Here is a 25,783-nt window from a genome sequence, read left to right on the forward strand (position 1 = left end):
CTTCGTTAGCTCAATCAAGGTTGCGCCTTTCAAGATGACGAAATCAATATGCGTCATTATTTGATAATGGTTCCACAAAAGCTCCTATCCTCTCAGTACTGAAAAACTATTGGATATTTAAATTTAATGGAGCGCGAAATTGAAAAAATAACAAAAAGATTTTAATTTAATCATGTAAAGTAATGGTTTTAAAATATAAATAAAAAAAATTTAATTTACATGTAAAATGAACATTACTAACTACTGTGGTCAACATCTTGATGATATAAATAAAAACGCATAATATCAAGAAATTGGGGGGGGGGTGTTATTTTAAAACTTAAGGAGGCCGATCTGGGGTTTTTGCGTTTAAAAATAAAATTTTCCTCAAAAACTCATTTTTTCAAAATCTGTATTTTGTTTATTGTGCTCAAATTTTATTCATGATATCGGAAAAAAATCATAGAATGTATACATAATACTATATTTTTTTTAGAATGCGCAAAAACATGCGCAATGAAAACTAACGTCGGTCTCCTTAAATTTAATATCCTTGCCTTAGAAATTATATTACATGAGTAATGGCTTTTCAATTTAATGCAGTACAATATTAAACCAAACTTTAAGGACTATTGTTGTCACGTGTATGTTATTCTCTAAAGAACATAAACATATATTTATCACATAGCATTGCCAATTTAATTGTTAATAACCTTTTTAATTACACTAAACAATACTTTATGAGGTCTCTCTTGCTTGATTATGTTATTAAATTAAAATTACTGACAGTATTTGTAATTACCTGTGTCACTATCTGTAAAGTTTTTAGCTAAGGGGACGATACTTCATTAAAATTTAAAAAATTCGTAAAAAAGTACAATTGCCTCGTGTAACTAATGCCTTACACACACGCACCTTGCGAGTGCTGGTGTCCTAGAACATGAACTCTTTGTAAAAACCCCAGGTACGGAAACTAAAGAATCGTATACATATACCTACTAGTATCTATCGTTCAGCCAATCAGAGAAAGGCTTATATGCGTAAATTTTAACCGATTCTTGGTCAGTGTCACAAGATAACCAAACTTATGTTGTTTCACTCTATTTCATGATTTCCTTAACTGCATTTATGAACCCAATAAAGATTTTTAAATTAATTGATCACCTTAATAAAATATATCAATATAATTTGTTACCTACATATAGTACTTTTGTCTAAATGTTTTCAAAATTATTTTTGTCATTTGATAATCATTTCACTGAGTTTTACGCATTAAGGGTTTTGTATTTTCCAGTGGTTTTTATTATCATTATTTTTTTTTTTACAGAATTTGTTCTAAATGAACAAATATCTATGGAACGCCGAATAAAGAAAACTGATTCTTGAAACTAAATACAGTAATGCTTAGTAGAGGAGGAAAAGTTCTCATAAAACATATAGCTTTTTGCATTTAAAAATCTTTGAAAAGTCAGAGAAAGTTTTATTGTATTTCCAGCCAATACTAAAGTGATGCTATTCGTAGTATGTAAATAAAAATAATTCATATCCAAGTATACACAATGCGTTTAATCAAAGATTAATTGTCAGAATGTCAGAATGCTGAACCGATATTTGAATATAAAAAATATATTGGCGTTAGTTCGAAAAGTCACATGTTTTCTATGCACGTGTTTCATACAAGAATAACAATTGTGGGAATTGCACAATTCAAATATACAAATCACGTCCGCATGTTTCCATGTAAAGAACAAAATATATAAGCATTATTCACAGAAAGTTGGTGATATCGTAAAATATCTTACGATTGATCATTGAGTTAAGTCAAAACAGTTTAAGCAATCCTTTATTTTGTCCTGTTTAGATAGATTTTAACTTGAAATATCCAGCGCGACAGTTAGTCGATTTTATCGTCGCATTGATTTTCATAAAAAACAGGAATTAATTACTCAATGAACGAGAATTCAGCCATGTATTCACAAGATGTTGGTTAAAATATCATGCAAAATTCATGAATATGTCTAATGTAGATTTTCAGTAAATAGTTCGGTGTTATTAACATTTTTATTGACGTTTAATATAATCATATAACCTAAATAACATCACATACAGGAATGCGTAATAAAAAGTCACACTTACCAACACGTTCAGGAAACGGCTTATCAAAAATATAGAGCATGCTGAACAATGATTAAAGGGGTATTTTGCACTGTGTACGAATAATTGTACAACAATATTGACCATGCTCAACATACTATAACAACGTTGTACAAAAGTAAAAAATACGCTACATTTTTCTACAGATTGAAGCAACATGCAGCATTTCCCAGATTCACAACTTCTTAAAATTCTTGTCTGACATAGGAACCCATCTTTTGCCAAAGGTTTTAGAAATTTCCTCACTGGTTGTTTCATAAGACCGCGAGATCCCTTTTGTTTCCGCATTACTGAAACTGTTGTCCGATTTCGGACCGTCGCATCTTTTAAGCAGTCCATTTTGACGAACAATAAACTTTTCAAGTGATGGTTTACTCTTTGCGATCAAAATGGCCGTTGCTGTGGATATTCTCTCGCTGATGATAAGTGTATGTAGTTTTGGACAACTTCTGGCTAACATCAGAAACGCAGCATCGCCGCGGTCGTGGAAAGTGCGAGGACCGTGCGTGCGCGGAAGTCGCTTTTGTGCGAAGTATTCAAGAGTGTCGTGGTAATAATGTACTATCCAAACGGCAGTCTCGTGGGGAAATTTCAAATTTGGCGAATCGTAAACGATGCGGTTTACTGGCGCGTGAGGTTGAAGAATCAAAGGTGTCTTTGTGTGCCCTCGAACTTCCAAAGTGACGCGAAAATATGGCGCCATTTGTTTGACAAGACGCCACGCGTCATCTGACACGGAATCGGTATTACATGTGTAGCGTCCTTGAATGATGTGAAGATTGGAGACACTTGATGACGCAAGAATAATAATGACCTCATCGTCAAGGTGTTGCGGACTTGTTCTGAGTGTGTGAATGTTGTTGAACAGCGTAATGTCCAGAATAGGGTACGGATCCTTTGTAAAATTAAGAATTTCCATGGTCTCCAATGTGTCGCTACAATTGTAAGCGATTGCTTCAAACAACCCTTCCACCTCAGCATCATCTAACATAAGGTTGTTAAGTTTCAAATCTTTCAACAATTTCATGTTTCGAAGAAGATGCCGCAATTCCTCCATCATCTTCCCGCCTGTTCCGTGAAGAATTACACCCGTAATGCCGCGCGTCTCGCACGTGAAAGTAAAATGAAAAGTACGCAGTAGTGGCATTGGAAATTCATCAAAGTACCCCAAATATGCGCGAAGAATGCGAATAAACTCGTACACATGCTGAAAGTCGTGAATCGGCGTGATAGTAATTTTTTTGAAGAGGTATCCCACTTGGTGGAGACAGATCTGAGTCTTCCTGGGACACGTTTCTCGTTGGTACCCTTTGTGAGCGTAGTACCTTCTTTTCTTCAGGAAGTTTCCTTTGAGTGTGAAATGTTCCCAGACTCTTGGGGCATAAAACGTCTCGTACCAGCGGATGCAGACCTGCGAAGCCTCGTGTCTATGCCGAGGCTCCAACAAAACAAAGATGTCCTCCAAAAGGATGTCTGGTAAATCCTCCCAGCTGCTTTCTATGTCGTCAAACATAACGTTACTCTGGAAGAGAGGGTAGGTCATTTTAGTCCATGACGTCACCAGTAAGTTTTTTTTTTTTGAAATTGTGCATCATCTACTAAGCAGCCTTGTCAACAAATGGATGTTTCATGAGACAGAAAGATGGTTTAATATTTCAAGAGAGGATAGAATTTGTAAATTATGTACTTGTAATGAAATTAGGGATGAATTCCACTATTTGTTTAACTGTTCTGATATTTGTATAACAGATGCTAGAAACATATATTAACTAAAATATTATATAATAAATCCAATTGTTTTAAAATTTAAAAAATTATTAAATGTATTAAACAAAATTCAACTTACCAAGATTTGTAAATTTATAAATACAATTATTGAGAGAGTTATATAGCTCTCTTGGTTAATATACTTATCCTTCTTGACAATGTAATTTGTATATATTTTCTTTACACTGTCAACACAGTTTATTAAGAATAATGTTCATTGTCATTTTAAAAAAAAAGAAATGCTTGTTAAATTTGGTGCATGCAATTATCCTCAAACTGAATTCAAAATTTACAAGATTAATATTCCACGTCATACATAGTTAAATTCACCAAACTGTTCTCTGCTATGAGGTAGAAAAATTGAATGACTAACAACGGTAGACGCGTGGTTATTTTTATTGGAACGAAAATAACAAAACAAAAATACAACAATTTGTTCCTAAACAATTTGCACTTGTTGTGTTGACATGCAAACATTAGCAAAAGGGATGTAACTATGAAAAACAAAACGAATATTTTGAATTATTGGAGGGTAAAGTTATCACATTTTATTACATGACTGAATGTGAGTTGTTAAAAACTTCTGAAGATATACACTGCATATACTAGTATATGCAGTCAAAAACAATTGTGACCTAATGGTATGAATCTTCAGTACGCCCGTGACGTTATATCAAGAAAAAAATACACGCAGATTACTTTATTAATCAAAACATGTTGATCATAATAACATTGCGCTTTATATATAAAAAATGTAAGAAGGAAGCGACCACAAAGTCTGCTGCCATTGTTATGTAAACGTATATCCTTATAATCTAATTATGTTCCGACAAGCGTCTGGTGTTTACAAAGATAACAATGAGAACTGTCTGGAAATATTTTATGGTTTGAAATTTCCAAATGATGGACTTACCATATCGTTTCTTCATTAAACTAATATTCCAACTTTCTTTTACACTATTCTACGTCGCTATTCTACTTCACTAAGATTTTCTGCGTCTACAGATTAACAGCCATTCACCATAGCGCTCTCTCTGGCTCCAGCTGCATCAACACACAGTCGTGATGTGGGGGTCTGTGCACAAGTACGTGTATATGTTTACTGATCTGGCACTCGAAAGGGGTGCTGATGGGGTGATGCCAGCACAACTCGTGTATGTTTTGTGTACGAGAATAGTGCCTCGCGTCATATGATAAATATTCATCAAAGACGTGTAGAGATTTCCAGAGATATCTCGATAACGAAGGAAAACGATGCACATTATATGTTATACTTTCATTATTTTATGACTTTTCATTATGATTAATTATTACACCTATGTAATACCCCCCCCCCCCCCACCCCCACCCCCCCCACCCAAAAAAAACCCACCAAAAAAGAAATCAGAACAAACAAAAAATTAAACTGAAATTGGCATGAATGACTTTCATATGATATACTTTTGTTTTTTTTTTCTTTAATGGGGTTAGGTAATCAGGTTGTTTGTTTGTTGGCTGTAAGTATATACGTACATGATTTGCAATCAGGTGGGAAAACAAGCTTTATATTAGCCTATAATAAATCAGAAACGGGCATCCTAATTAAAATTAGGCCTTTCATCTTACTCATGAGTGCCAACAGTAGATAAACAAAGAGCGAGATAAAAAATGTAACTATAAAATAAATTTCATAAATTGAGTTACATGTAGATCAAAGCTTAGCAAAATTGCTCCATTCTGATTTTTATTTGATAATGTTTAAAATTAAATAAAAAGATGATTGTTATAAATGGTATCAATTTACACTACAAAATGATATCAGAGACATAAATAACATGTAATTTGTGTCTCTGATGATATCATTGATATAGCTTACAGATTCTATATGATTATTTCATTACCGTGAGAAAAGTGCGCGAATTAACATTTGTATGCCCATCAGTGACAGTTGTATTATGTATAGATTTAGAAATAGATAAATTTCCAAATGATTTTCGGGTGAAAAGCAAATGCCCATAGCTTGATCCCCGTCTTCATCTTTCCCTCCCCGACTTTGTAAGTGAACACTGAGTGATAAACTCGTGTTCGTCAAGAAATTCATGCCTATAAACCGACATATTTTATGAACGACTGAATCGCGAAAACGTACGACTTGTCAAAAAAAGTAAAAAAAAAAAATCAAAACAAAACCACGATGTTGGATAGCTCCGATGAAGAATCAGGAGGATTTAAGATAAATGAAGCATATGCCTCCAAGTATAATGAATGGAGGAGAAGAGAAGAACTCCAGAAGCGTAAGTTGGCATAATGGATTGAAAATTGTTCTCAAAATATCGCTGCAATATGTCAAAAACCTAGTTCGAAAAATCTCAGTAAATTTAAATGAAATTTAAGTAAAACGAAACATAATTTCTTAATCCTATCCCCCATGCATATTTTGTACTGTGAAATCATTTACAATATAATATTGTAGTAAGAGATCGGTATGGTGTGGACGCTGAGAAGGAGGAAGAAGATCCTAGTTCTTCTGAATCAGAAGATGAAGATGCAGAGGTTTTAATTAATCAATTAAAGATATATCTATGATGTCTGCAAGATTTTGATTATTATTCAAGACGATGTTTTACTGTTGATATTTATATTTTGCTTTGAGTGTAGTATTCATTTATACATATTCTTCATTTTATATTAGGCACTTACTCCACAACTAGAAGAGGATTGGTTAAAAACTTTGGCAGCTCTGAAAAGCAAAGACCCTAGAATATATGATAAAAGTGTGAAGTTTTATCACAGTGATGGTATGTGGAATCAAAAGAGATTTCAAATACATATAATGATCTTTTCCCCCAAACTCCTTATCTATCATATGTAAACAGTGTGACTGTTGGACCGAGCGCAGATTTAACACAGTGCAGTTTTATATTCGTAGAACAAAATTTATTTGAAACGCACACAGTAGGATCCGCCTGGTTGCCTTCTCAAATCATTAGCGAAAGTTTAACTAAACTTCGCGTGCTCAGTCTACATTATGACATCATGTTTCAGACGTAAAACGTACACATTTTGTCTTTGGAAATAGCCAAAGAGAGTGACGTTATTCCGAATACTGTTTTTATTGTTTCTTTCATTGTTTAATTCATATAAATGCCGTGGTAATAAAACTGAATACTTTATTCAGTATCTAAAAGATCAGTTCCTTGATCATGTTGATGTTAATGTTTTTATTTTCCATCTGATAATTTGATAAGACATACATAGAACTAGTCGTGTTTCTTGATTGAAGAGCTATTGAAACTTATCTGGTGTCTTCTTTTATTTCTTTTAATTCAAATTACCTTTTATTGAAACACTGGAAAATTTTAATCGAGTTTAGGGGCAAAAAACATCAATTAGTACCAGTCAATTAGGGGCAAAAAACATCAATTAGTACCAGTCAATCAATGATCGAACAAACCCTTTAAAAACAAAATGCCAATATGGTGGCTTCGCCCACCTCTTGCTACGCTCGGTATTAATGAGTTGTAACTGCATTAAATATAAGGTAATTTGAACTGTGTGTGTAACTGTATACACAGACAATAAAATATAAGTATTTCTGTCAAAACTTTGTGATGCTCCATTTTGAGAACAATTGTATACATTTAAAGCACGTTTTCTTTCATTTCATCAGAAGAGAGTAGCAATTCAAGTTCAGAAAGGCCAGGGCCAAGTAAAAAGAAAGATAAACCAGTCTATCTCAAGGACTACCATAGAAAGGTTATTCTGGAAAAGGATGGGTAAGTCAGTGTACACTTTGCAGTATTTTTCAAATTTAGTCATATAGGATGTAATTAAACAATTACTCTCCTCAATAAGAGTTTTTTTAAATTTTATGAAAGCTAAATAAAGATTGAGTCAGAAATATCTGTATATTCCCTATGTACCTTTATTAACAGTTGCAGAAAAATATTTACATTCAAATTTGTGAATGAGCACTTTTAATTGGAAACTTGTGACCAACAAAATTTCAAATTATAAAAACATCGTACTTTTGATTACTATACAACTTGTGATAGTATGTATGTATACTTCCTTTTTTCGCAGTAAAATAAGCGAGGAGGATAGTGATGACCTGGAGGAAGAGGTCAATCATGGGCCAGGTTATTATGAAGAACAGGAAGAGATCAAAAAGAGGTAGGACATTACAACGTATTGTTAAATTCAATTTGGGTGCCATTGTGACTGTTCTTGTTTAAAGTATTTTTACAAACAATTTGAATATGTAGCTCATTAAAGCATTATGACAAAACTCAAACCAAATAAACCTTGTCCAAATAGAGGCAATGTAAAAATAAAAATCCTTATCAAGTCAACAAAAAAATCTTCCATAGTACTGATCTGGTTGGGTTGATCTTTATGTATGTGCACAAAACAGGTTTACTTGATGGCTCTCGAGTCATATTAGCAAATGATTCTCAATTTTAGTTTTAAAGCAAAACTAGCACAGGAGTCTGACTCAGAAGAAGAACTTTTTACAACAAGATCAAAGACGAAGGAACAAGAGGTATATTCATAAATGGGACTTGAATATTTTCTTCATATCTAAAGCAAACAGTTTATACAAACATTTACAATTGCTAGTATTGTAGCAAGTATAGTACCATACAAAAGTATTGTAGTAGTATAGAAATGAAAAAAATATGGGGACACACTGGAGATTTATTTGAACATATTATATAAACAATGGAATGTTCACACATGAAAAAAAAATGCCAATGGTAAAGTGTAAATACAACATGGATATACATGTATCTGATACCTACGATATGCTTTAGAAATGGATGATACATGTATCAGTGTACCCTAAATTTGCCCTGAACTGTTAATACATACAGTTTGTTGCTTTAGGAGGAGGAAGAGAGAGATTACATCAAGTGGTTGAAGGATCAGAAGGACTTGGAAGAGACAGATCCTGTAGGAGTAGAACTGGTAAGAAATCGCATTTTTTTTTTGTATTCAGAGTTCAGTTAATGACCTAATCTGGGAGAAATGTTTATTTTTTACTTCTTTTTCAGGCTTCCTTAAAAAGTTACTGGAATAATCCAAAACTTAATGCAAATGAAAAATTTCTGAGAGATCTGATACTGAATAAAGGATACATTGATAAAGACAGCAAGAGGTAAGAAAGGAAAGCCAGCTATTGCTTTTAAGAATTGGAAAACATACATCAACAATAGGAAAAAGCAGACGAGAAGCAGCACAAAAGATGCTTAATATGATTACTGCTAAATCAATCTGTCAAGATATTCCGTAATGAATTTTGTTTTTAAAATTACAGTAAAACATGCTTATAACGAAGTCACAGGGACAGGCAATTTTACTTCGTTATAAGTGTAATTCGCTATATCCGTCAAGTTTACAACATGTAATATAGTCTTGGGGAATGAAATTCACTTCACTGTAAATGTCAATTCATTATAAGCGTGTTCGCTATAACCCTGTTTTACTGTACCATCAGTGTCACTCTGTTGTGCAAAACATTTGTAAAAATGCGCTTTTGATACATTTGAGATTGACAATATGTTCGCTATAAAATAGAGTATATTGTCCGACAGGCTGCCATCTTACAGTGAGATCGTGGATGATGGAGAGGGGTTTTCTGAGGAAGAGGAAATGCTAGAAAGAGAAGACCAGTTTGAAAGAAAGTATAACTTCAGATTTGAAGAGCCAGACCCTGATTTCGTATGTTTGTTGAGTTTAATCTCTAAAAATGGTTTGTTAGTATGTTGCATGGATGTTGAATTATTTCAAAAAATATATTTAAATGGCAATTAGTTGTGTTATCTTATAGATCAAATCGTACCCTCGAACAGTGAAAGATTCCCTACGTCAGACAAGCTCAAAGAGGGCAGATAAGCGACAAGAAGTAAAGAAACGAAAGGAAATGGCAAGTGTATTATTCCCTAATGATTTACAGATGTGAAAATATCTGAGTTTGAATACCATGTACATAATTAATTATTACATGTATATGAAGCTAATTTGAGTAAATCATTTCTTTAAAAAGGGAGCTTGATTTTAATGAATTTTGTGAATGATGATTAACATTTTCATTTTCAAATAGGAAAAGAGAAAAGTGAAAGAAGAGATCAAACAGCTTAAAAATATGAAGCGAAGGGAAATCATGGATAAGATTGATAAATTAAGGGAAATAACAGGAGATCCAGCTTTAGAATTTCAGGAGGAGGATTTAGAAACAGACTTTGATCCACAGAAACATGACGAAATGATGAAGGTATTCAAGGTTTATTTGATAATGTTAACCATTGAATTATAAATTGTTTAGCCAGAAAACTACATGAGGTTCTTCATAACATCGTCATTAATATGAATATTTCTCGCCCTGAACCAGTCATATATATCCTGAGTTATCTACAGCTACAGTATAGTGATCAATTCAATAAGTCTCATGGAGATAGTTTAATAGGATGAACATTTTTCTGACGCACTACATCTCCTTTTTCTCTACTGTAGAAATACTTCAATGATGATTTTTATGAAATGGACGAGGGAGATCAAAAGCCAGAGGCTCCAGCAGATATTGAGGATTTACAGTGTGGTAAATATTGAGGGGAAGAGGATGATCTTAGTGTTTGTACGATTGAAACATGAAGAAATCTTGTGAAGTTTTGTTAAGTTGTACAATTCCTCCAATTTAAACACATAAGCTTATTGAAGGCAACAATTATGATGCCCCTTTCACATGCATATTGCAGTTTGATAATCATATTTTTATTTTGATGAGCTATGACCCCATTAAGCATGAAAACCCCACCTTTTAAGAGTATGTCCCACTGTGCTTGATGACCTGATGATTGGTTTATGTGAATATTTTTACAGAGAACTGGGATGAATGGGCTGGCGGAGAGACTGAGGAGCAGAATGAGGAGGATTATCAGGGGGATTATCAGGAGGATTATCAGGAGGGTTATGAGCCACATGCTGACGATCCAGACTTCTGTGTGAGTCATAATATCATATAGGATTGTATTCATTATTCTTTCTGAGTGTGTTTTCACTTGGCATAATTTTCCTTCAATATTTATTCATGAAGTATGTTCAGTGATAAATTTATTCTTTTATTCTACAAGATGGATGATGATTATGACCCTACTGCAGTTGTCAGCAAGAAAAAGAACAAGAAGAAAAGATCCAAATTTGCTCAAGCTGTTACAAGCTCCAAACCAACATTTGATCCTAGTTAGTTGATAATTTTGTATTAAGTATTGGTTGTAAAGATTGATACCTTTAAATTACAAAAAACTGCAGTAATGGAGCTGTTTTTACTACAAGATTACACCATGCAGCATGATTTTCATAAAGATGCATTCTTTGGCTTTTGCTGCAGTTTAATTATATAAAATTTTAATGCCTGATTTTGTACTCCTCTGCGTGTAAGTGTAATGTTTGTCATTGAACTGTGCCTGCCAAAGAAATTTCTTCAAAATTACCAGCATGTTTTTGAGCAAACAAATAGCTAAATTTTACATATTAGCCCATATGTATAAATACTTGTGAGGTTTGCAACATCACAGAATATTATGTACACCAAAACTAAAATCCCCAAAGTTTGTTGCAAGCCAAATTTTACACTCTCTGTATTGTATGTATTTGTTGCTGCTCTGATGAGTTTGTTTAATCATACAACAAATAGATGAGAAGACATTTGAGGAGTACTTTGAGGAGTACTACAAGCTTGACTATGAGGACATTGTAGCAGGCCAGCCTTGTCGATTCCGATACAGACGAGTCACACCAAACAGTTATGGCCTCGGAACGGAAGAAGTAAGGCTTGGTTCCTATCATGAACATAGTGAAGATTTAAAAAAATACTTTGTTCCTTTTAACATAATGCAGAAATGAATGTTGTTTTTTTTAAATCATATATATGTTGCTGTACTTTGTGAAGATTTCTTCTAAAAAATCTTTTTTTTACCAAATCTACAAAATTTAATGAGTTTTATTTTGTTGATATTCTTTAATGTTATATCATTTTTCTCTTAACAGATTCTAAAATGCAGAGACAAAGAATTAAATGCATGGGTGTCAGTGAAGAAAATGAGTCAATACAGGTCTGAATGCTCTGAACTTCTTTGGAAATGGAATTTATATACTTGATTGCATTAAATCAAATTGCGAAATATGTAATGGTTTGCAAGCTAAGAGATTTTTAGATCGATTTATATAGTGTAGTAAATTAAATTGATTTAACTTTTTTGAAAAAAAAAATGTTTTCAGAACTACGGATGAGGAGGAGAGAGAAGTGAAGATCTTTGAAAGTAAAGGCAAAAATGAAAGAAAAAAGAAAAATATTCTACTATCATTGAAAGAAGAAGCTGAAGAAAAGTAAGTGAACCAAATACAAATTACATTGTAAACTGCTTTACTGCTTTGTATAGATAATCATTGACTTCTTATGTGTAATAGTGAGGACAAATCTTAACTATGACCATTGCTCTGATTTGTATTGCTAAAAATATAGATCTCCTAGTTTTATTTTTGATGTGGTTTATTACAGACAAGCAAAGAAAGAAAAAGACATTTTAATGGAAAACACATCTGAAAAGTCAAAGAAAAGAAAATTCTCCCAAAATGATGTGACTGAGAAAGAAGGGCAAGTGAAAAAGTCAAAGAAGGAAGAAACAAAAGCTAGCAGCAATAAAACACAGGAGGTTTCTTCAAAGAAATCAGACAGTGGAAACTTGTTGTCTCTGAAAAAAGCAAAAACAGATAAACCTGACAATAAAAATGTTGAAAAAGATATGAATGATGGGAAATTGAAAGCTAAATCGGCAGTCCAGAGCGGAGAAGGTAAAATTCAGGGAAGTGAAACAGGGCTTAGTAAGAAACAAAAGAAGAAGAGAAGGAAAAAGGCTGATGCAGTGGAGAAGAGTTCATCTGTGAAGGAAGTTTCCAATAATGACCAAGGGGACAGGTTATCAGGAGGGGTTCATGATGGGGGGGATAAGAAGTCTGGCCCAGGGAAATCACGGGAATCCCAAGGTGTGAGTCAAAGTCAGCAGGAAGAGGGAAAAGGCAAAGGCAAAAAGAAGAGGAACAAGAAAAAGAAGAAGAAAGAGGGACCACCCAAACTCTCCAGTGAAAGACTTCTGGCATTTGGAATCAATCCAAAGAAAGTCAAATATATGAACATAAACAATTTTAAAGAAAAGACTGAGGGCTGAAATTGTTATACCTTGATATTTACTTGTACATGCAATATGGAAAACAAAAGGCTGGATCTGAATCAGCCTTTTAATATTCACCATTGTATATCCTGATCAACAAACTATGTGGGTTTATGACTGATTTGTATGTATCTTTTTGGGTAAACAAGAACTTGTGCATAAAATACAGTAATGAGTCACCTTAGGAAGGACATTAATTTTTGCAAAAATAAGTTTCTATGAACCAGTGGAAAAAGGGTGAATTATTTTTGTAACTGGACCACTGCTTCTAGATCTCTGCTCAGTGAATTTGGCTGAACAGTTGGTATTGCATAACCTGCTGAATGTAGTAGTTTTTATTCAGGCTGACATATTTTTATGAGAGACTCATTTCACTTTCTCACCCTTCAGCTTATAATTTTGAGGTAATTATCTCATTTATCACTAAGTCACATGGCTACATTCTCAGGTGTGCTGCTGAAGTTTTTTACTCCACAAAAATGTACTAGAAGGCACAGAAATAGCTTGAAAAATACTTCTAGGGGTGAAAATGGTGGAGTTCAGTTAGATACAATTTGAATATTGTAAAGATTGATCACAATTTACATCCAGAATTGATTTTTAATAAACTTTATACATAATTAAACATAAATATGTAAAAGTTCAAATTGGAGTGGGTCAAAGTAATTGCTGCAGCATTATTAAATTAAAAGATGACTGTGTAATTATTATTTACTAGTATACAGTTCTTTTTTCTTTGTGGTTGCCAGTGTGCTAATTAATTTAGATATGTTTCATTTCAAGTTGCTAAATATTGCGGAAAAAGAACTTCAGGTCATCCTGAACTATTTATTGGAATTTGGTTAATTTCAAGCAGCTAAAATAACTGTCACCAAAGTTCAAAAGGTCATTGTTGGCAACTAAACATGACCTTCATAGTAACCCCATCTCTCTCTCTCTTTCTCTCTGTCTCTTTCTGAGGTACATGTAAACCAATGGTCTGTTAATATTATTTATAGTAACCCCATATCTCTCTCTCTCTCTCTCTCTCTCTCTCTCTCTCTCTCTCTCTGAGGTAAACCAATGGTCTCTTTGTCAATATTATTCACCTAAATATGAATCCTTGATTAAATTCATTTGACTTAGTTTATTATCGCATGTTCCGCTGACGTTTGGTGTGTGGGCAGGTCCCCAAGTAAACAACAAATTCCGGGACAGTCTACCATTAATTATTTCAGTCCGTCTCGTAATAAATCAAAAACATTCTATGCAAAACGTTACGTATTTTAACGACCAGTTAGCGGCAGATCTCCGTAAAGTAATAGGGAATCAAAGTATAAACCGAGCTTATAGATTAAGCTTCTTGACAGCTGAATTAGAAATCAGAAGGCACAGCCTTAAATCGCCCCGTCCAAGACAAGAACATTTGGGTTTTTTTCCCTACTTTGTAATCCCACGACGTCACCATTCTCCTACGTGGCCTTTTCTGTAAACATGGTTGTTTCATTCAATTAATTAAACAGCAGAGATGTGGTTGGTGTTCGCATATACGGAAATATTTCCTCGACACCTTTAAATATAAAGTAAAATCATGTGAAAGATTACTTTAAAGTGTCCAGAAAATCGAAATGATACCTTTAATAATATTTTGGGGTTCATTTTTTGGTGCACTGTACATGTGTTCTTGTGTGCCTGTCATTGGCACCCAGAATTATTCCACCTGGGAAACCACAACAGTTGTTGCACAGAATACCAAATGCCTCAACTTCTGTATGTTCCACACGTGTAACCATGGACAATGCTTGCAGCACCCGACTAGTTGCAAGACGTGGTGTGAGTGCTCGGATGGCTTCTCGGGTGCGCAATGCGATATCCAAGAACAGACAACCCCGACATCACCGGAATCTATTATACTGACCAGCGACAACCTGCAGAGCGCAACGCAAACAGCAACGAGAGGAAACATTGGAAAGATATTCGCGGAATCTGCAAATTTTGATGTTTCACAAACGATTGAAAAATTTGAGATTTTCAACAACTTAGAAGAATGTACGTTAAGATGCAATGAGGGAGTGTGCACCTCAAATGATTCTTCTTTTCGCTGTATTCCAAAGAATTGTCCCAATGGATTCGCTTGTCAGAACGGGATATGTGAGTACAAAAACAACAGGGGTTTCCGGTGCGTGTGTGAGGATGGGTGGGTGGGGGACTTCTGTGATTCCAAGTGCCGTCTTAATTGTGGCAAGTATGGGAAGTGCATTCTAAACAACGGTATAGAATCGTGTGTTTGTGATCTTGACCACAGCGGTAAACTTTGCCAGAAAGAAATCTCCAGAAATACAACATTACCTTTGGAGAAAAGCTATCAACATTTTAATGCATGTAAAAGCGAGTGTGATGACCTCTGTATTCCTTTAAAGCAATATTATTACTGCATGCCAAGAAAAAAGAATTGTCCTCAAGGGTTCCCGTGTCTGCACTACTGTGACTTTGGAAATGATGGGAGGAGCGTGCGATGCATCTGTGAGCCTGGCTGGATCGGGGATATGTGCTCCAGGAAGTGCAGCATGGAGTGTGGAAACCACGGAATATGCCATGTAGATGATGCGGGGATAGAGATGTGTTTGTGTAGAATTAACTATACAGGACTGCACTGTCAACAATCAATATCAAGCAATTTGAAATAAATGCGGTGATACAATTTCAAAACTGTAACTAGATGTGTCGACAACATCACTTTGTACAGGGTCAATAATTATTTTTTAAATCATGACTATTTAGCTATTGTATAATGCTAGTATGTATGACTTCTTTGTATATAATACCACGTTGTCAATTGCAGTTAGTTCGAAATGTTTAAATTAACTGTTGTCATTATGCGAAATATCTGTATCACATCTCGAATTTATATCTTTCATACAAAACAATATAGCTATTCATTGTTCTAGTCAATCTATTAACGCATTGTTTACTTTTTAAAAATGTAAATTACGTTTTTTCTTAACATTTTCTTGTTTGTAATTAACGTACATTTACATATATGTATACCTGACTATTTCAATAAATGGAGCTTTCTTTTTTCTTCTATTTTTATAAAATATTACGTTTTAAAACTTTTAAGGGTTTGCATCGATTATGCTTACTTTATATATATATATATATATATATATATATATATATATATATATATATATATATATATATATATATATATATATTGATGTTAGGATTGTTATCTAGATCTAAATAGAGTTGTAATAAAAATATAGTTGAGTGTAGTTTACTCTAGAGAAACAAATATGTAAAAAATTTGAATGCTCCCAAGAGCCAATTTTCAAACTATGTGTAAACTAAGCAATTACCGTTAGTTGATAATATGATGGTCAATTAGACATCTGCAACTCTCTTGTTATGCAGTATTGCATTGTGACATATCATCCGACATTGTGACCATTAATTTTTCCAATGCCTCCCAAAGTGTATGCGCATTCCAGCTGAAGGCTTGTTTAATGAAAAATAATGAAATACCGCAACATGTAAGAGGAGTGGAGGTTCATGACACATTCATTTTGTAACGCCCTGTCATTCAAAATAAAAATTAATTACAGCCCATTTTTGTATAATTGTTTGTTTCCCCAACAATTTTATTGTCCAACAGGATATTGAATTAAATGTTCAAACTATCAGCGCTTGATGTGTACGTCGCGAGATCGAACCCAACAAGGATTTTTTTTACATTTTTTAAAACTTTTTTTTTTTTAGGAATTAGAAGATGGTTTTTATGCCTTAAATGTAAAATTTTAAAAGTGATTATATTTTGGATTTTTACATTTGTGAAAATCTTATTTTAAGGAACTCTAAAATGGTGTTCATGCTTAAAATGTACAAATTTTAAAACAGTGATAATATTTTGAATATAATAACTATCATCCACATTAAAATCTGAAGTGTTCCAGACCACCTTTTAAACAGGAAAAACAAATCCACTTTATTTCAACGTTCAATGGACGGGTTACTTTTCAGGAAGAATCAACAACTCATTTCCAAATAGAAGCATAAAAACCAGGTAAAAGTTCCAGTTCTTGGCAGGAATATAACTAAACGAAATACTATGGTCTATCTTATTGGTTAAGGTATACTGATAATCAACACATCGACTATCCAAAGAAGAAAACAAACGCTAGCAAAAATTTTAATCATACAATGAAATGGAAGTAGCAAATACTAGAATTCTAGATTAGATATATGATATTACTTGCTCAAGTATTATATCTTTGTTGTTTTAAAGATTTTTATATTTCTTGTAAACTTTACTGTGTTTCAGTGTTTCAAAAATTTCAATTCATTCTCTATATCAAATTTGAAGCACTACTTTGAACTTTCAGATGATCATCTTGGTTTGTATAAGAAATAAAATAAAACCTAACTATAAAGTCATTATGATAAAATGCATTTAAAAAGAGCGCTAAAATTGTTAAAAATAGAGATTTGAGCAAGTCTAATAAATAGCTCTCAAACATCAAAATGTATTTTGATATTAATTTGCAGGTTAAATTTTTAACAAAAATAGGCACGACCCTCATTGTTACGCTGATCTCAGACTTTAAAAACAAATGAAACAAATTTATTCTTACTCATATCTAACAACACAAACTATAATAATTTTCATATTCACTGAAAAAGGTTGATAAAAATGAAGTTTGTATGATATTTAATCATCTCCAAGCATTATGCAATTCTGAATATTTGACAAAATTTAAACAATGCTAGCATTTACTGCCAAATGAAGTAAAGGAAGAGTAATTTTTAACAGGTATCTTATTAAAAAAAAAATTTAAAAATGTCACAATTTATATATGCAAGTCTTTATGCATAAGTTATTTTTGCTTATGCCAACAGTTTATTATCAGCAATAGATTTCAAAGTCAAAAAATAGTTGGCCTTAAAACCAGATTTGACCTCAATTAAACTGCAAATTATAAAATTATATAATTCGAGTGAATGCAGATCGGCGTACGCCATAATAAGGTATGTATGGCCTCTAAATAAGTTTTTCATACCACAATTGTTTTTTGCTGGACACATATTTAAAAATATAATTTAAAAAAAAACTGTGGTGTTTATTATTCAATATTTACTTTAAATGAAATTAAGTAAAAACAAGAGTAATAAGAAAATCAGTGTTACTTGCTATTCACTAACGGCATACTTATTTAGAATATGCTACTAATAATTCGAAGCATATTGTAAATTTATATAAAGTTATAAATCAAACCGATCCTATTTTAAAAACAGCCTAACACATTTTGAAAAAATGAATAGGTTCTGTCCTCTACCAAAAATTAGATACAGCGTAATTAGGAATAACAATTTTACATGACAATTAATTGTCCTATACAAATTTTTATTCCTAATAATCTAATTTTTGCAAAGGACACTTCTTTTCTTCACTATTTGATAATGACAATTTACATACAGTTAAAAATATCATTTTTGGGGTCTAATTTGTTAAAGGATAGAAAATTGCTTTAATCAATTCAAACTTTATATTTATGCAGAAACACGAGAAAAATCTTTTAAATGGTTTATATGGAATCCGGATAGGGCCATGTAGTTCACTATCGCATCATCGCACCATCGTCGTTTGAGTAGATAGTGCGATAGTGCGATGACGATGATGCGATAGTGCGATTGCGATGGTGCGATAGCGCGATGACGATGATGCGATGGCACGACAATGCAATGACGATGGTGCGATGGCACGATAAAGCGATAGCGCAATGACGCGATGATACGATAGCGATAGCGCGATGGTGTGATAGCGATGATGCGATGCTCTATCGCGTCATTGTTAGTTCTTTATCGCATCATCGTCATCGTGTCATCGCACCATCGCGCCATCGACTTTTTGCGCATGCGCCATTGAAAGAAGAAAACGCGGCAGGCAGTGTATATATGAACGGATTTCATATGAGAGGTTGATAAACTTGACTCTCTAATAATAATTAGGTATTACTTTACCCTTTTGCTAACGATATACATATTTAAATCATAGGTAAATAAACAAAGAAAACAATGCAATTAATGAAAACCACATGATCAAAGCATGGATTCCAACGGGGGGGGGGGGGGGGGGTGGGGGGGGTGATAATTCTCATTCACATTAATTAACAAACACATATGCTCTATATATTGAGCGAAATAAGATTTGATTTCAGTATACTAGTGAGCTGTTAGATTTGATAAAATGATAAAGAGTGTGTCTTTAATATCTTTAACCAGTACTTTTAGATATCACTATAAAGGGAAAAGTGTGTACTCTATATTCATTGTAATTGTAAGAGTTACCGTTAGTATTATATTTTGTACAAGTTAATTACTTAGTTATTTTTCTGATGATATCTTTGCAGGATTTATATTTATACATCAACAAATACAAACATCTGCATGTTAATTCGTCCCACCCATTGATAATATTTTCTAGCATCTCTTCGTCATCAAACGCCATGTTGTGCAATAGATGCTGGGAATGTAATCCTTTATATGGAAAGTCGATAGAGCGATGCTACGATAATACGATGATGATGACGCGATAAAGAACTAATAATAACGCGATGGAGCATCGTGTCATCGCTATCGCACCATCGTGTCATCGCTATCGCACCATCGCGTTATCGCTATCGTATCATCGCATCATCGTGCTATCGCTTTATCGTGCCATCGCACCATCGTCATCGCATTGTCGCGCCATCGCATCATCGTCAGCGCGCTATCGCATCATCGTCATCGTCATCGTACTATCGCATCATTGTCATCGCACTATCGCACCATCTCACTATCGACTCAAACGTCGATGGTGCGATAATGAGATAGTGATCTACATGGCCCTATCCGGATTCCATAGGTTTAAGTATTATTTATTCGTGAAATTATTCTTTGGAAACTAACAAACCTGTTTATGCAGCACGTCAGAATGCATAAAGTGCATTGTGCATCTAGACAAAAACTTTGTCAGCTGAATAATAACGGATTAAACGTCAAATTCTGAAACATGCATTTGCAATTAACGTGAAAATAACTCCTGGCGCTTTGGAAAGATTTTATGACGCTAATTAATGAATTTATTCAAATCAAATGAAAAGATTAAAAAATAATGTTAAGCTTACTTTATCACTTATTCTGCATGAACCAGTTTTCTTTTTGTTGTTCAAAACTTTTAAAAACTGTAATGCATTTTTACGACAATAATGTTTTTCATGTGTCGCATAGCAGAAAATCCTTTAAAGAGGTTGTATAAGTCATTTTATCTGTTGAACGTATTTAACTGAGATGGATTTGGAATGTGTAGTATTTTTTTTTATAACCAGTATGTTTCAATGTTGCCTTTATCTTTATAAGATTGAAAATCAGAGGGAAGCCGAAATGAATAAGGCTCCCAATACACACATATATTCACACATATATAAAAAAATATAAACAGTGGTAAAGCTTTTAACATTTTAATCTATACCAATTATTAGTAATTGAATTAAGAATAATGAAGACTTTGTACATCTGCATGCTTACCTTGTTAACAGGTAATATCACATATTAAAAAAAGTTTTTAAAAATCGCTGTAAAACGATTTTATTAACCCTAGTAAGTATATGTACAATGCTTTACAATGCTATGTTAAATAATATGAAGCAAAATATGGAGACTAAAAAATAAATTCAACGTGTCAGTATCCACGCTAGTTCATCCAACAGCAGATAATATTTTTATTTTGCATTGGTGTGCTTTTGTAAAGGTCAACTTGGGCAATATGTAGATATCAACTCTACTCTTTCTGAAAAACCTTTTTACATACGGTCTGACAGTGTAGAGCAATATGACCTAATAAGCAGTGTGACCTAATGTTCAAAACAATCAGTGCCCAACAATTCATCGGGAATTTTAAGGGACGAGGTGATTGAAAGAAGAAAGTATAGTGTGTGCATTTTGTATCATCTAAAACCAGGTTATCGCTCTTGTATCATGTTGAATGATCTCCTACTAACCTTCTCCAAGGATAGACTTTCTAAACGCTGCATGCATATATTTCTGCCCATCGTAAGATGAGATGACATATAAATGTCACATGATAGGGAGAAAACGATAGGAAAAAATGACTAGACAGTCTTTCCACTTTGACATTTTATCAATGATTATTTTCCCCTATTGAAAAATTATAAAAGAATATAAAATATAAAAGTATTAAAAGTATCTGGTTGGGCGTTTCAGAAAAGAATGCCTACACATTGTTAATATGCGCTGAAAGGCACTATAATAGACATAAAGGGGACTTACTTTTTCTATTAGTTACTTGTCATCAATTCTCTAATTAAACGAGTATCTACCTACATGCCAGTATTTCATAAAATGAACAGTAACAAACATTTACATTATACTTGGATTTATTTTTTCAATTTGATACATTAAGTTATCTATATCATATGTATATTTTAAAAGAATTTTAAACTCTATACACTCTTGAATGTGGAATGACAGAAAGACAACGTCAAAATATTGACATTAATAAAGGTTACGAATGGCAGCCCCTGGAAAGAATGTGTATAACCACAGTCTTGTTCGTTTGACATGAACTACATACAACATATAAATTACACCACCAAGACAGATCTTATATATTTAGTTGTAGACATTTCAAATCAGAATTTGAAACGCATTACCTTTGTTTGCAAGCGGCAATATCCATTATCTAAGGGGGTCACAATATAATTTTAAAAATTATATCCCGGCTATTATAACCAGTACCGTAAAAAAGGATTTTGCCACACTTATAAATGATTTTAATACTGTATGATAAATCAGTAAGTGAAACATGATATTTCAACATATAATATACACTTACAGAAATCCCAATTATTAGGAAAGAAAATATAGAACTAAAAAAAACAACTTTATGAAATTTAAGTCCCTGTCCGATACTACTCAGCTATCCGCATTCTATCTTGACTGCAACATGCTGAATCTTCATTCACCATCACAGAGTATTGGTGGTGTACTTTCCACTGCTCTTCTCGCTTCTTCCATACCCACATGGATGCCATTTCGTCTCTTTACCAACACTTCCAATGAGTTGCCGTCTCTCTCTAAGTACCAGTTATTCCCACAATCCGCTAGGCACTCCACATGCATTGCTCCACAAATCCACGGCATCCAGCTTCCACTGAGAGACATCATATTCTCCAGCCCCGCTGTGGACAGTCTTGGTACTTGGTTAATCTTCCACTCGTGGGCTTCTTCAATTCTCTCCTCCAATTTTACAATATCGGGTATCTGATTGGTAGCTTCTTTATCATGTGGAAACTGCTTACAAGAATTGAGAACTGCCACCATCAGTCAGCGCTAGCGATACCTAACAGTCTTCCTTCATCCACTCCACCACCACGACACCCCTTACGAAGTTTACAAATACAAAACCTCCTTTGGTCTTCTGGGGTCTTTAGTATGTCTGCAAAAACAGAGAGTATCTTGTAGTGTCTCCATGTGTATTTTCCATTTGTTACTACAGATGACTACTGAACATGAAGACATAATGTGTGTTCAGGTTTATTGGTCTCAGATTGCAACTTGGGTCGTCCCTCATGCACCATGTTGCCAAATTGTTTGGTGTGGGCAACACGTCATAAACAGTCTTAAGCTGACTGTGGGCTCTATTAACCAGATGTCATTCCAAAATAAAAAAAACTCTGACGGGCTCCTTTCCAGCTTTTCTGCTTCTTCATGCGACTGCATTTACCATTCTTGCTTGTTCTTCCATTTTGCGAACTTCTTTCAGCACAAGTTGCCTCTTCTCCACTTTTGTTAAGCTACCCCATCTTGCATAGTACATGTATTGTTCCTAATCCTTGCCTGTCTGTTGCCACACTTCCTACTTAAATGCCATGTTTAAAGCGTGACTGCGTCTTGAACTGTCTTCTTGGCTGACCACTACCTCCCCGTCTGAATGTTAAGCCTTGCCTCGCATACTTAGATCTTTGCTGTCGCGCAACATTAATTAGAAACTGCCTGACTTTGGTGACTTTGAGTTCCTTGTAAAGCTCTCAAGTTATTTTTCACAGATTTTGGATTGTTTCAAAAGTTCTTATTGACAAAAATCATGTATAATTTTTTGAAATAAATATCTTAATATTTGAAAGTTTGTCTGACTTTCTGTGGCTTGAAAAAACATGGATATATTGAAACCCTCGAAAAATTATTCGATAAATTTGACAAGTTTTGATAATAATAAATGGTAAGCATAAAAACCTTAAACTTTATTTTTTGTGAAAAATTGGATCAAGCAGCTTTTAATGGACCACCGTCGCCTAGTTTAAGTTTATTTTCAAGGAGAGAGAGCCGATATACATAGGCGTTTCCTGCTGCCTAGGTGAAATGCAGGTATCCATCTGAAATAATCCTAAGAAACTAAAATGCCATATCATTATCATCAAAACACAACATATATTAGTCTATTGTTCTGCAACCAAGCAACAAATGTATGCAAAACGTAAACGCAATACTAAAATGGTTATTGCATTCGAAGGTACATTTTTCGTGGAAGACGAAAATTTGTATAGCATATTTTGCCGGTAACTCGAAAGCAGACGACATTTCTGTGAAATCGTTAACTAAAAATTATGCCGTCTGTTTTCAGAGATTGTAGGTCTCCTTTTGTAGGGTCATTGACTTCTCTATTGCATACATGTACCTTTTTCGTTCGGTATTTTTTTTTTTACATAATTTAATTCCTAGAACTTCTCAAATTTAGTTTAGTTTTAATGTACTTGCTTAGAAGTGTTACTTGGACTTGCAAAAAATACTACAATAGTGATTTTCCTCAAATTTATAAGTGTGATTAGTTGTATAATTTTCTATTTTATATGTAAAACAACACCAAATTCTACCTTCTGGTTTTAAGTGGGATCATCTCAAAATATCCAAATGCAGCAATTTTTGCTATATATTTGGACTATTACAAATGTAGATTGATACAATAGACTCATTAAAAACTTTGACGATTGCATTTTTCTGTGTTTAAATTCAAAGGCGTACACTTTTTACTTCTTCTATGATGTTTTTTTTTTATAATGTGCTCCTACAAAGCTTCATTTTATCATAATGGTCATAAATGCACAAAGGCAATGCTCACCAACCGAACAACGGAAAAATCGTGTTCCTTAAAATATCAAAATATTTTTATCTGTATTTTTTTTATTGTGTTCAAATTTATAAATGGTATAAATTTCCCAAAAAGGTATAAATACACTTTATTTTACTAGAATGTACACAAACATGCGCAATGAAAACTAAAATCGGCTTTTTAAATTTGTTTTATTTAATTTTTATGTACTGAATAGAGAATAAGCCACACAAAGTAATTTTTGGCTTATTTTTTCTTCAATAAGTTTTTATTATAAAAACCTGCAGTAGATAGTTGGTACAAAATATCATTTTTTATGTTTATTTGTTACGCAACATTATTCGTTATCTAAAATGTGAAAATCAGGTTAACATTTTCACAAAGGTGTAGAACTCTTTAAATGTACTGTTGAGTACTTCGGAATGCATTATGCATCATCCATAGACGACACGTATTTAAAGAACAAGTATACACATAATCTATTCTCAATCAATTAATTTTAATCTTTCTCTTATCAGTTCCATTGATTTATTCCAGTTAATCAAAAATTATCAAATTATTGATTTTTAATCAATAAAAGAAAAAATAAACCTGCAGATTGGGCAGTAATTTCAATAACAATTTTTTAGGCGATTAAGTCTTTTTAAAAAATGAAAAATATAAAATCATTTAGGTCAATATGTTCAGATTACTTATTTTTTGGTTTTATTATTGACCTCTAAAATTCAACTTCGACATTGATTATGATTTACATTTTTTACTAAAGCATAGCCATAGTCATTACAAAATAAAAAAAACCAATTCAAGAAACATCCAAATCCTTTTGGCATGTTTTATATACAATCTAAGGTGTATGTGCATTTTGTAGTCTTAGTACTTTCACTAAGTTACATCCTCTGTAACAAGACTAAACGGATGTCTATTATCATGAAGAATAATTTTTGTTAACTGCTTGACACAGGAAACATTGCACGCGTCGGAAATTGTAAATTGTTAAAGTAACCAAACATTTGAATCATCTTTTTCAAGCAATGGGATTTCTAATCCCCATACTATGCTAGATATGTGAACAAACCTCCTTATAAAGATGCTTACATAAACAGCCAAGTGCACTGCATTTATTAAGATTGTAAATATGCAATTTATGAACAAGATAAATTGTCTTGCAAAAACATTGATGCTTAAGAGACAGAGTAATTTTAGCAAGAGATACATACTTCACTTTTGGAGTATATTCTTCAATATCATAATGTTGAATTTGACTAATACTTACACGGTTATTCTTGTTTTAAAATAGATATAAGGAAGCAAGGTGGTCCCATTAAAAAAAAGCAAATAACAGTTACAACACTTATCAAAGAGATTTAGATTGTTTCTTTTAGAAGGTTATCGACTATTAATTTGAATGTTTGTTATGAAAGTCAAACTACAACATTTCCTCCTCATTGGTATTAACAGATAAAAGCAAAATACTACAGTAAATGAATTATGTTTTATATATATATATATATATATATATATATATATATAT

The 25,783-nt window shown here is 33.2% G+C and overlaps 2 protein-coding genes across 3 annotated transcripts; one reads left to right on the plus strand and one right to left on the minus strand.

The window, feature by feature from the left end:
* Window positions 1-153: 153 nt before the first annotated feature.
* Window positions 154-5,027, minus strand: LOC105317092 (uncharacterized). The gene is made up of 2 exons (XM_011413624.4): window positions 4,814-5,027; window positions 154-3,655 (listed from the first exon to the last, which is right to left on the minus strand). Exons 1-2 carry the CDS (start codon window positions 4,814-4,816, stop codon window positions 2,309-2,311), a joined length of 1,350 nt encoding a protein of 449 aa, XP_011411926.2. The 5' UTR covers window positions 4,817-5,027; the 3' UTR covers window positions 154-2,308.
* A 991-nt stretch (window positions 5,028-6,018) lies between these two features.
* Window positions 6,019-16,167, plus strand: LOC105320405 (protein KRI1 homolog). Of its 2 annotated transcripts, none has more exons than XM_066066649.1 (18): window positions 6,019-6,173; window positions 6,353-6,432; window positions 6,572-6,677; window positions 7,550-7,655; window positions 7,963-8,052; window positions 8,344-8,422; window positions 8,767-8,847; window positions 8,934-9,037; window positions 9,474-9,600; window positions 9,710-9,811; window positions 9,989-10,153; window positions 10,393-10,477; window positions 10,759-10,880; window positions 11,010-11,118; window positions 11,573-11,703; window positions 11,926-11,990; window positions 12,157-12,264; window positions 12,437-16,167. In XM_066066649.1, the coding sequence occupies exons 1-18, from the start codon at window positions 6,074-6,076 to the stop codon at window positions 13,101-13,103; spliced, it is 2,427 nt and encodes an 808-aa protein (XP_065922721.1). In that variant the 5' UTR covers window positions 6,019-6,073; the 3' UTR covers window positions 13,104-16,167. The 2 variants fall into 2 exon arrangements, with proteins under 2 accessions (XP_065922721.1, XP_065922722.1); XM_066066650.1 differs by having other exon boundaries at window positions 7,553-7,655.
* The last annotated feature ends 9,616 nt before the right edge of the window (window positions 16,168-25,783 follow it).

This window comes from Magallana gigas, chromosome 7, assembly GCF_963853765.1.
Source record: "Magallana gigas chromosome 7, xbMagGiga1.1, whole genome shotgun sequence".
NCBI lineage: Eukaryota > Metazoa > Mollusca > Bivalvia > Ostreida > Ostreidae > Magallana > Magallana gigas.

Coding starts and splice junctions, on each gene's coding strand:
- LOC105320405 (XM_066066649.1), top strand. CDS start 6,074: ATGTTGGATAGCTCCGATGAAGAATCAGGAGGATTTAAGATAAATGAA. Junction 9,038..9,473: donor ATTGATAAAGACAGCAAGAG/GTAAGAAAGGAA, acceptor ATTGTCCGACAG/GCTGCCATCTTACAGTGAGA. Junction 10,881..11,009: donor CTGACGATCCAGACTTCTGT/GTGAGTCATAAT, acceptor TTATTCTACAAG/ATGGATGATGATTATGACCC.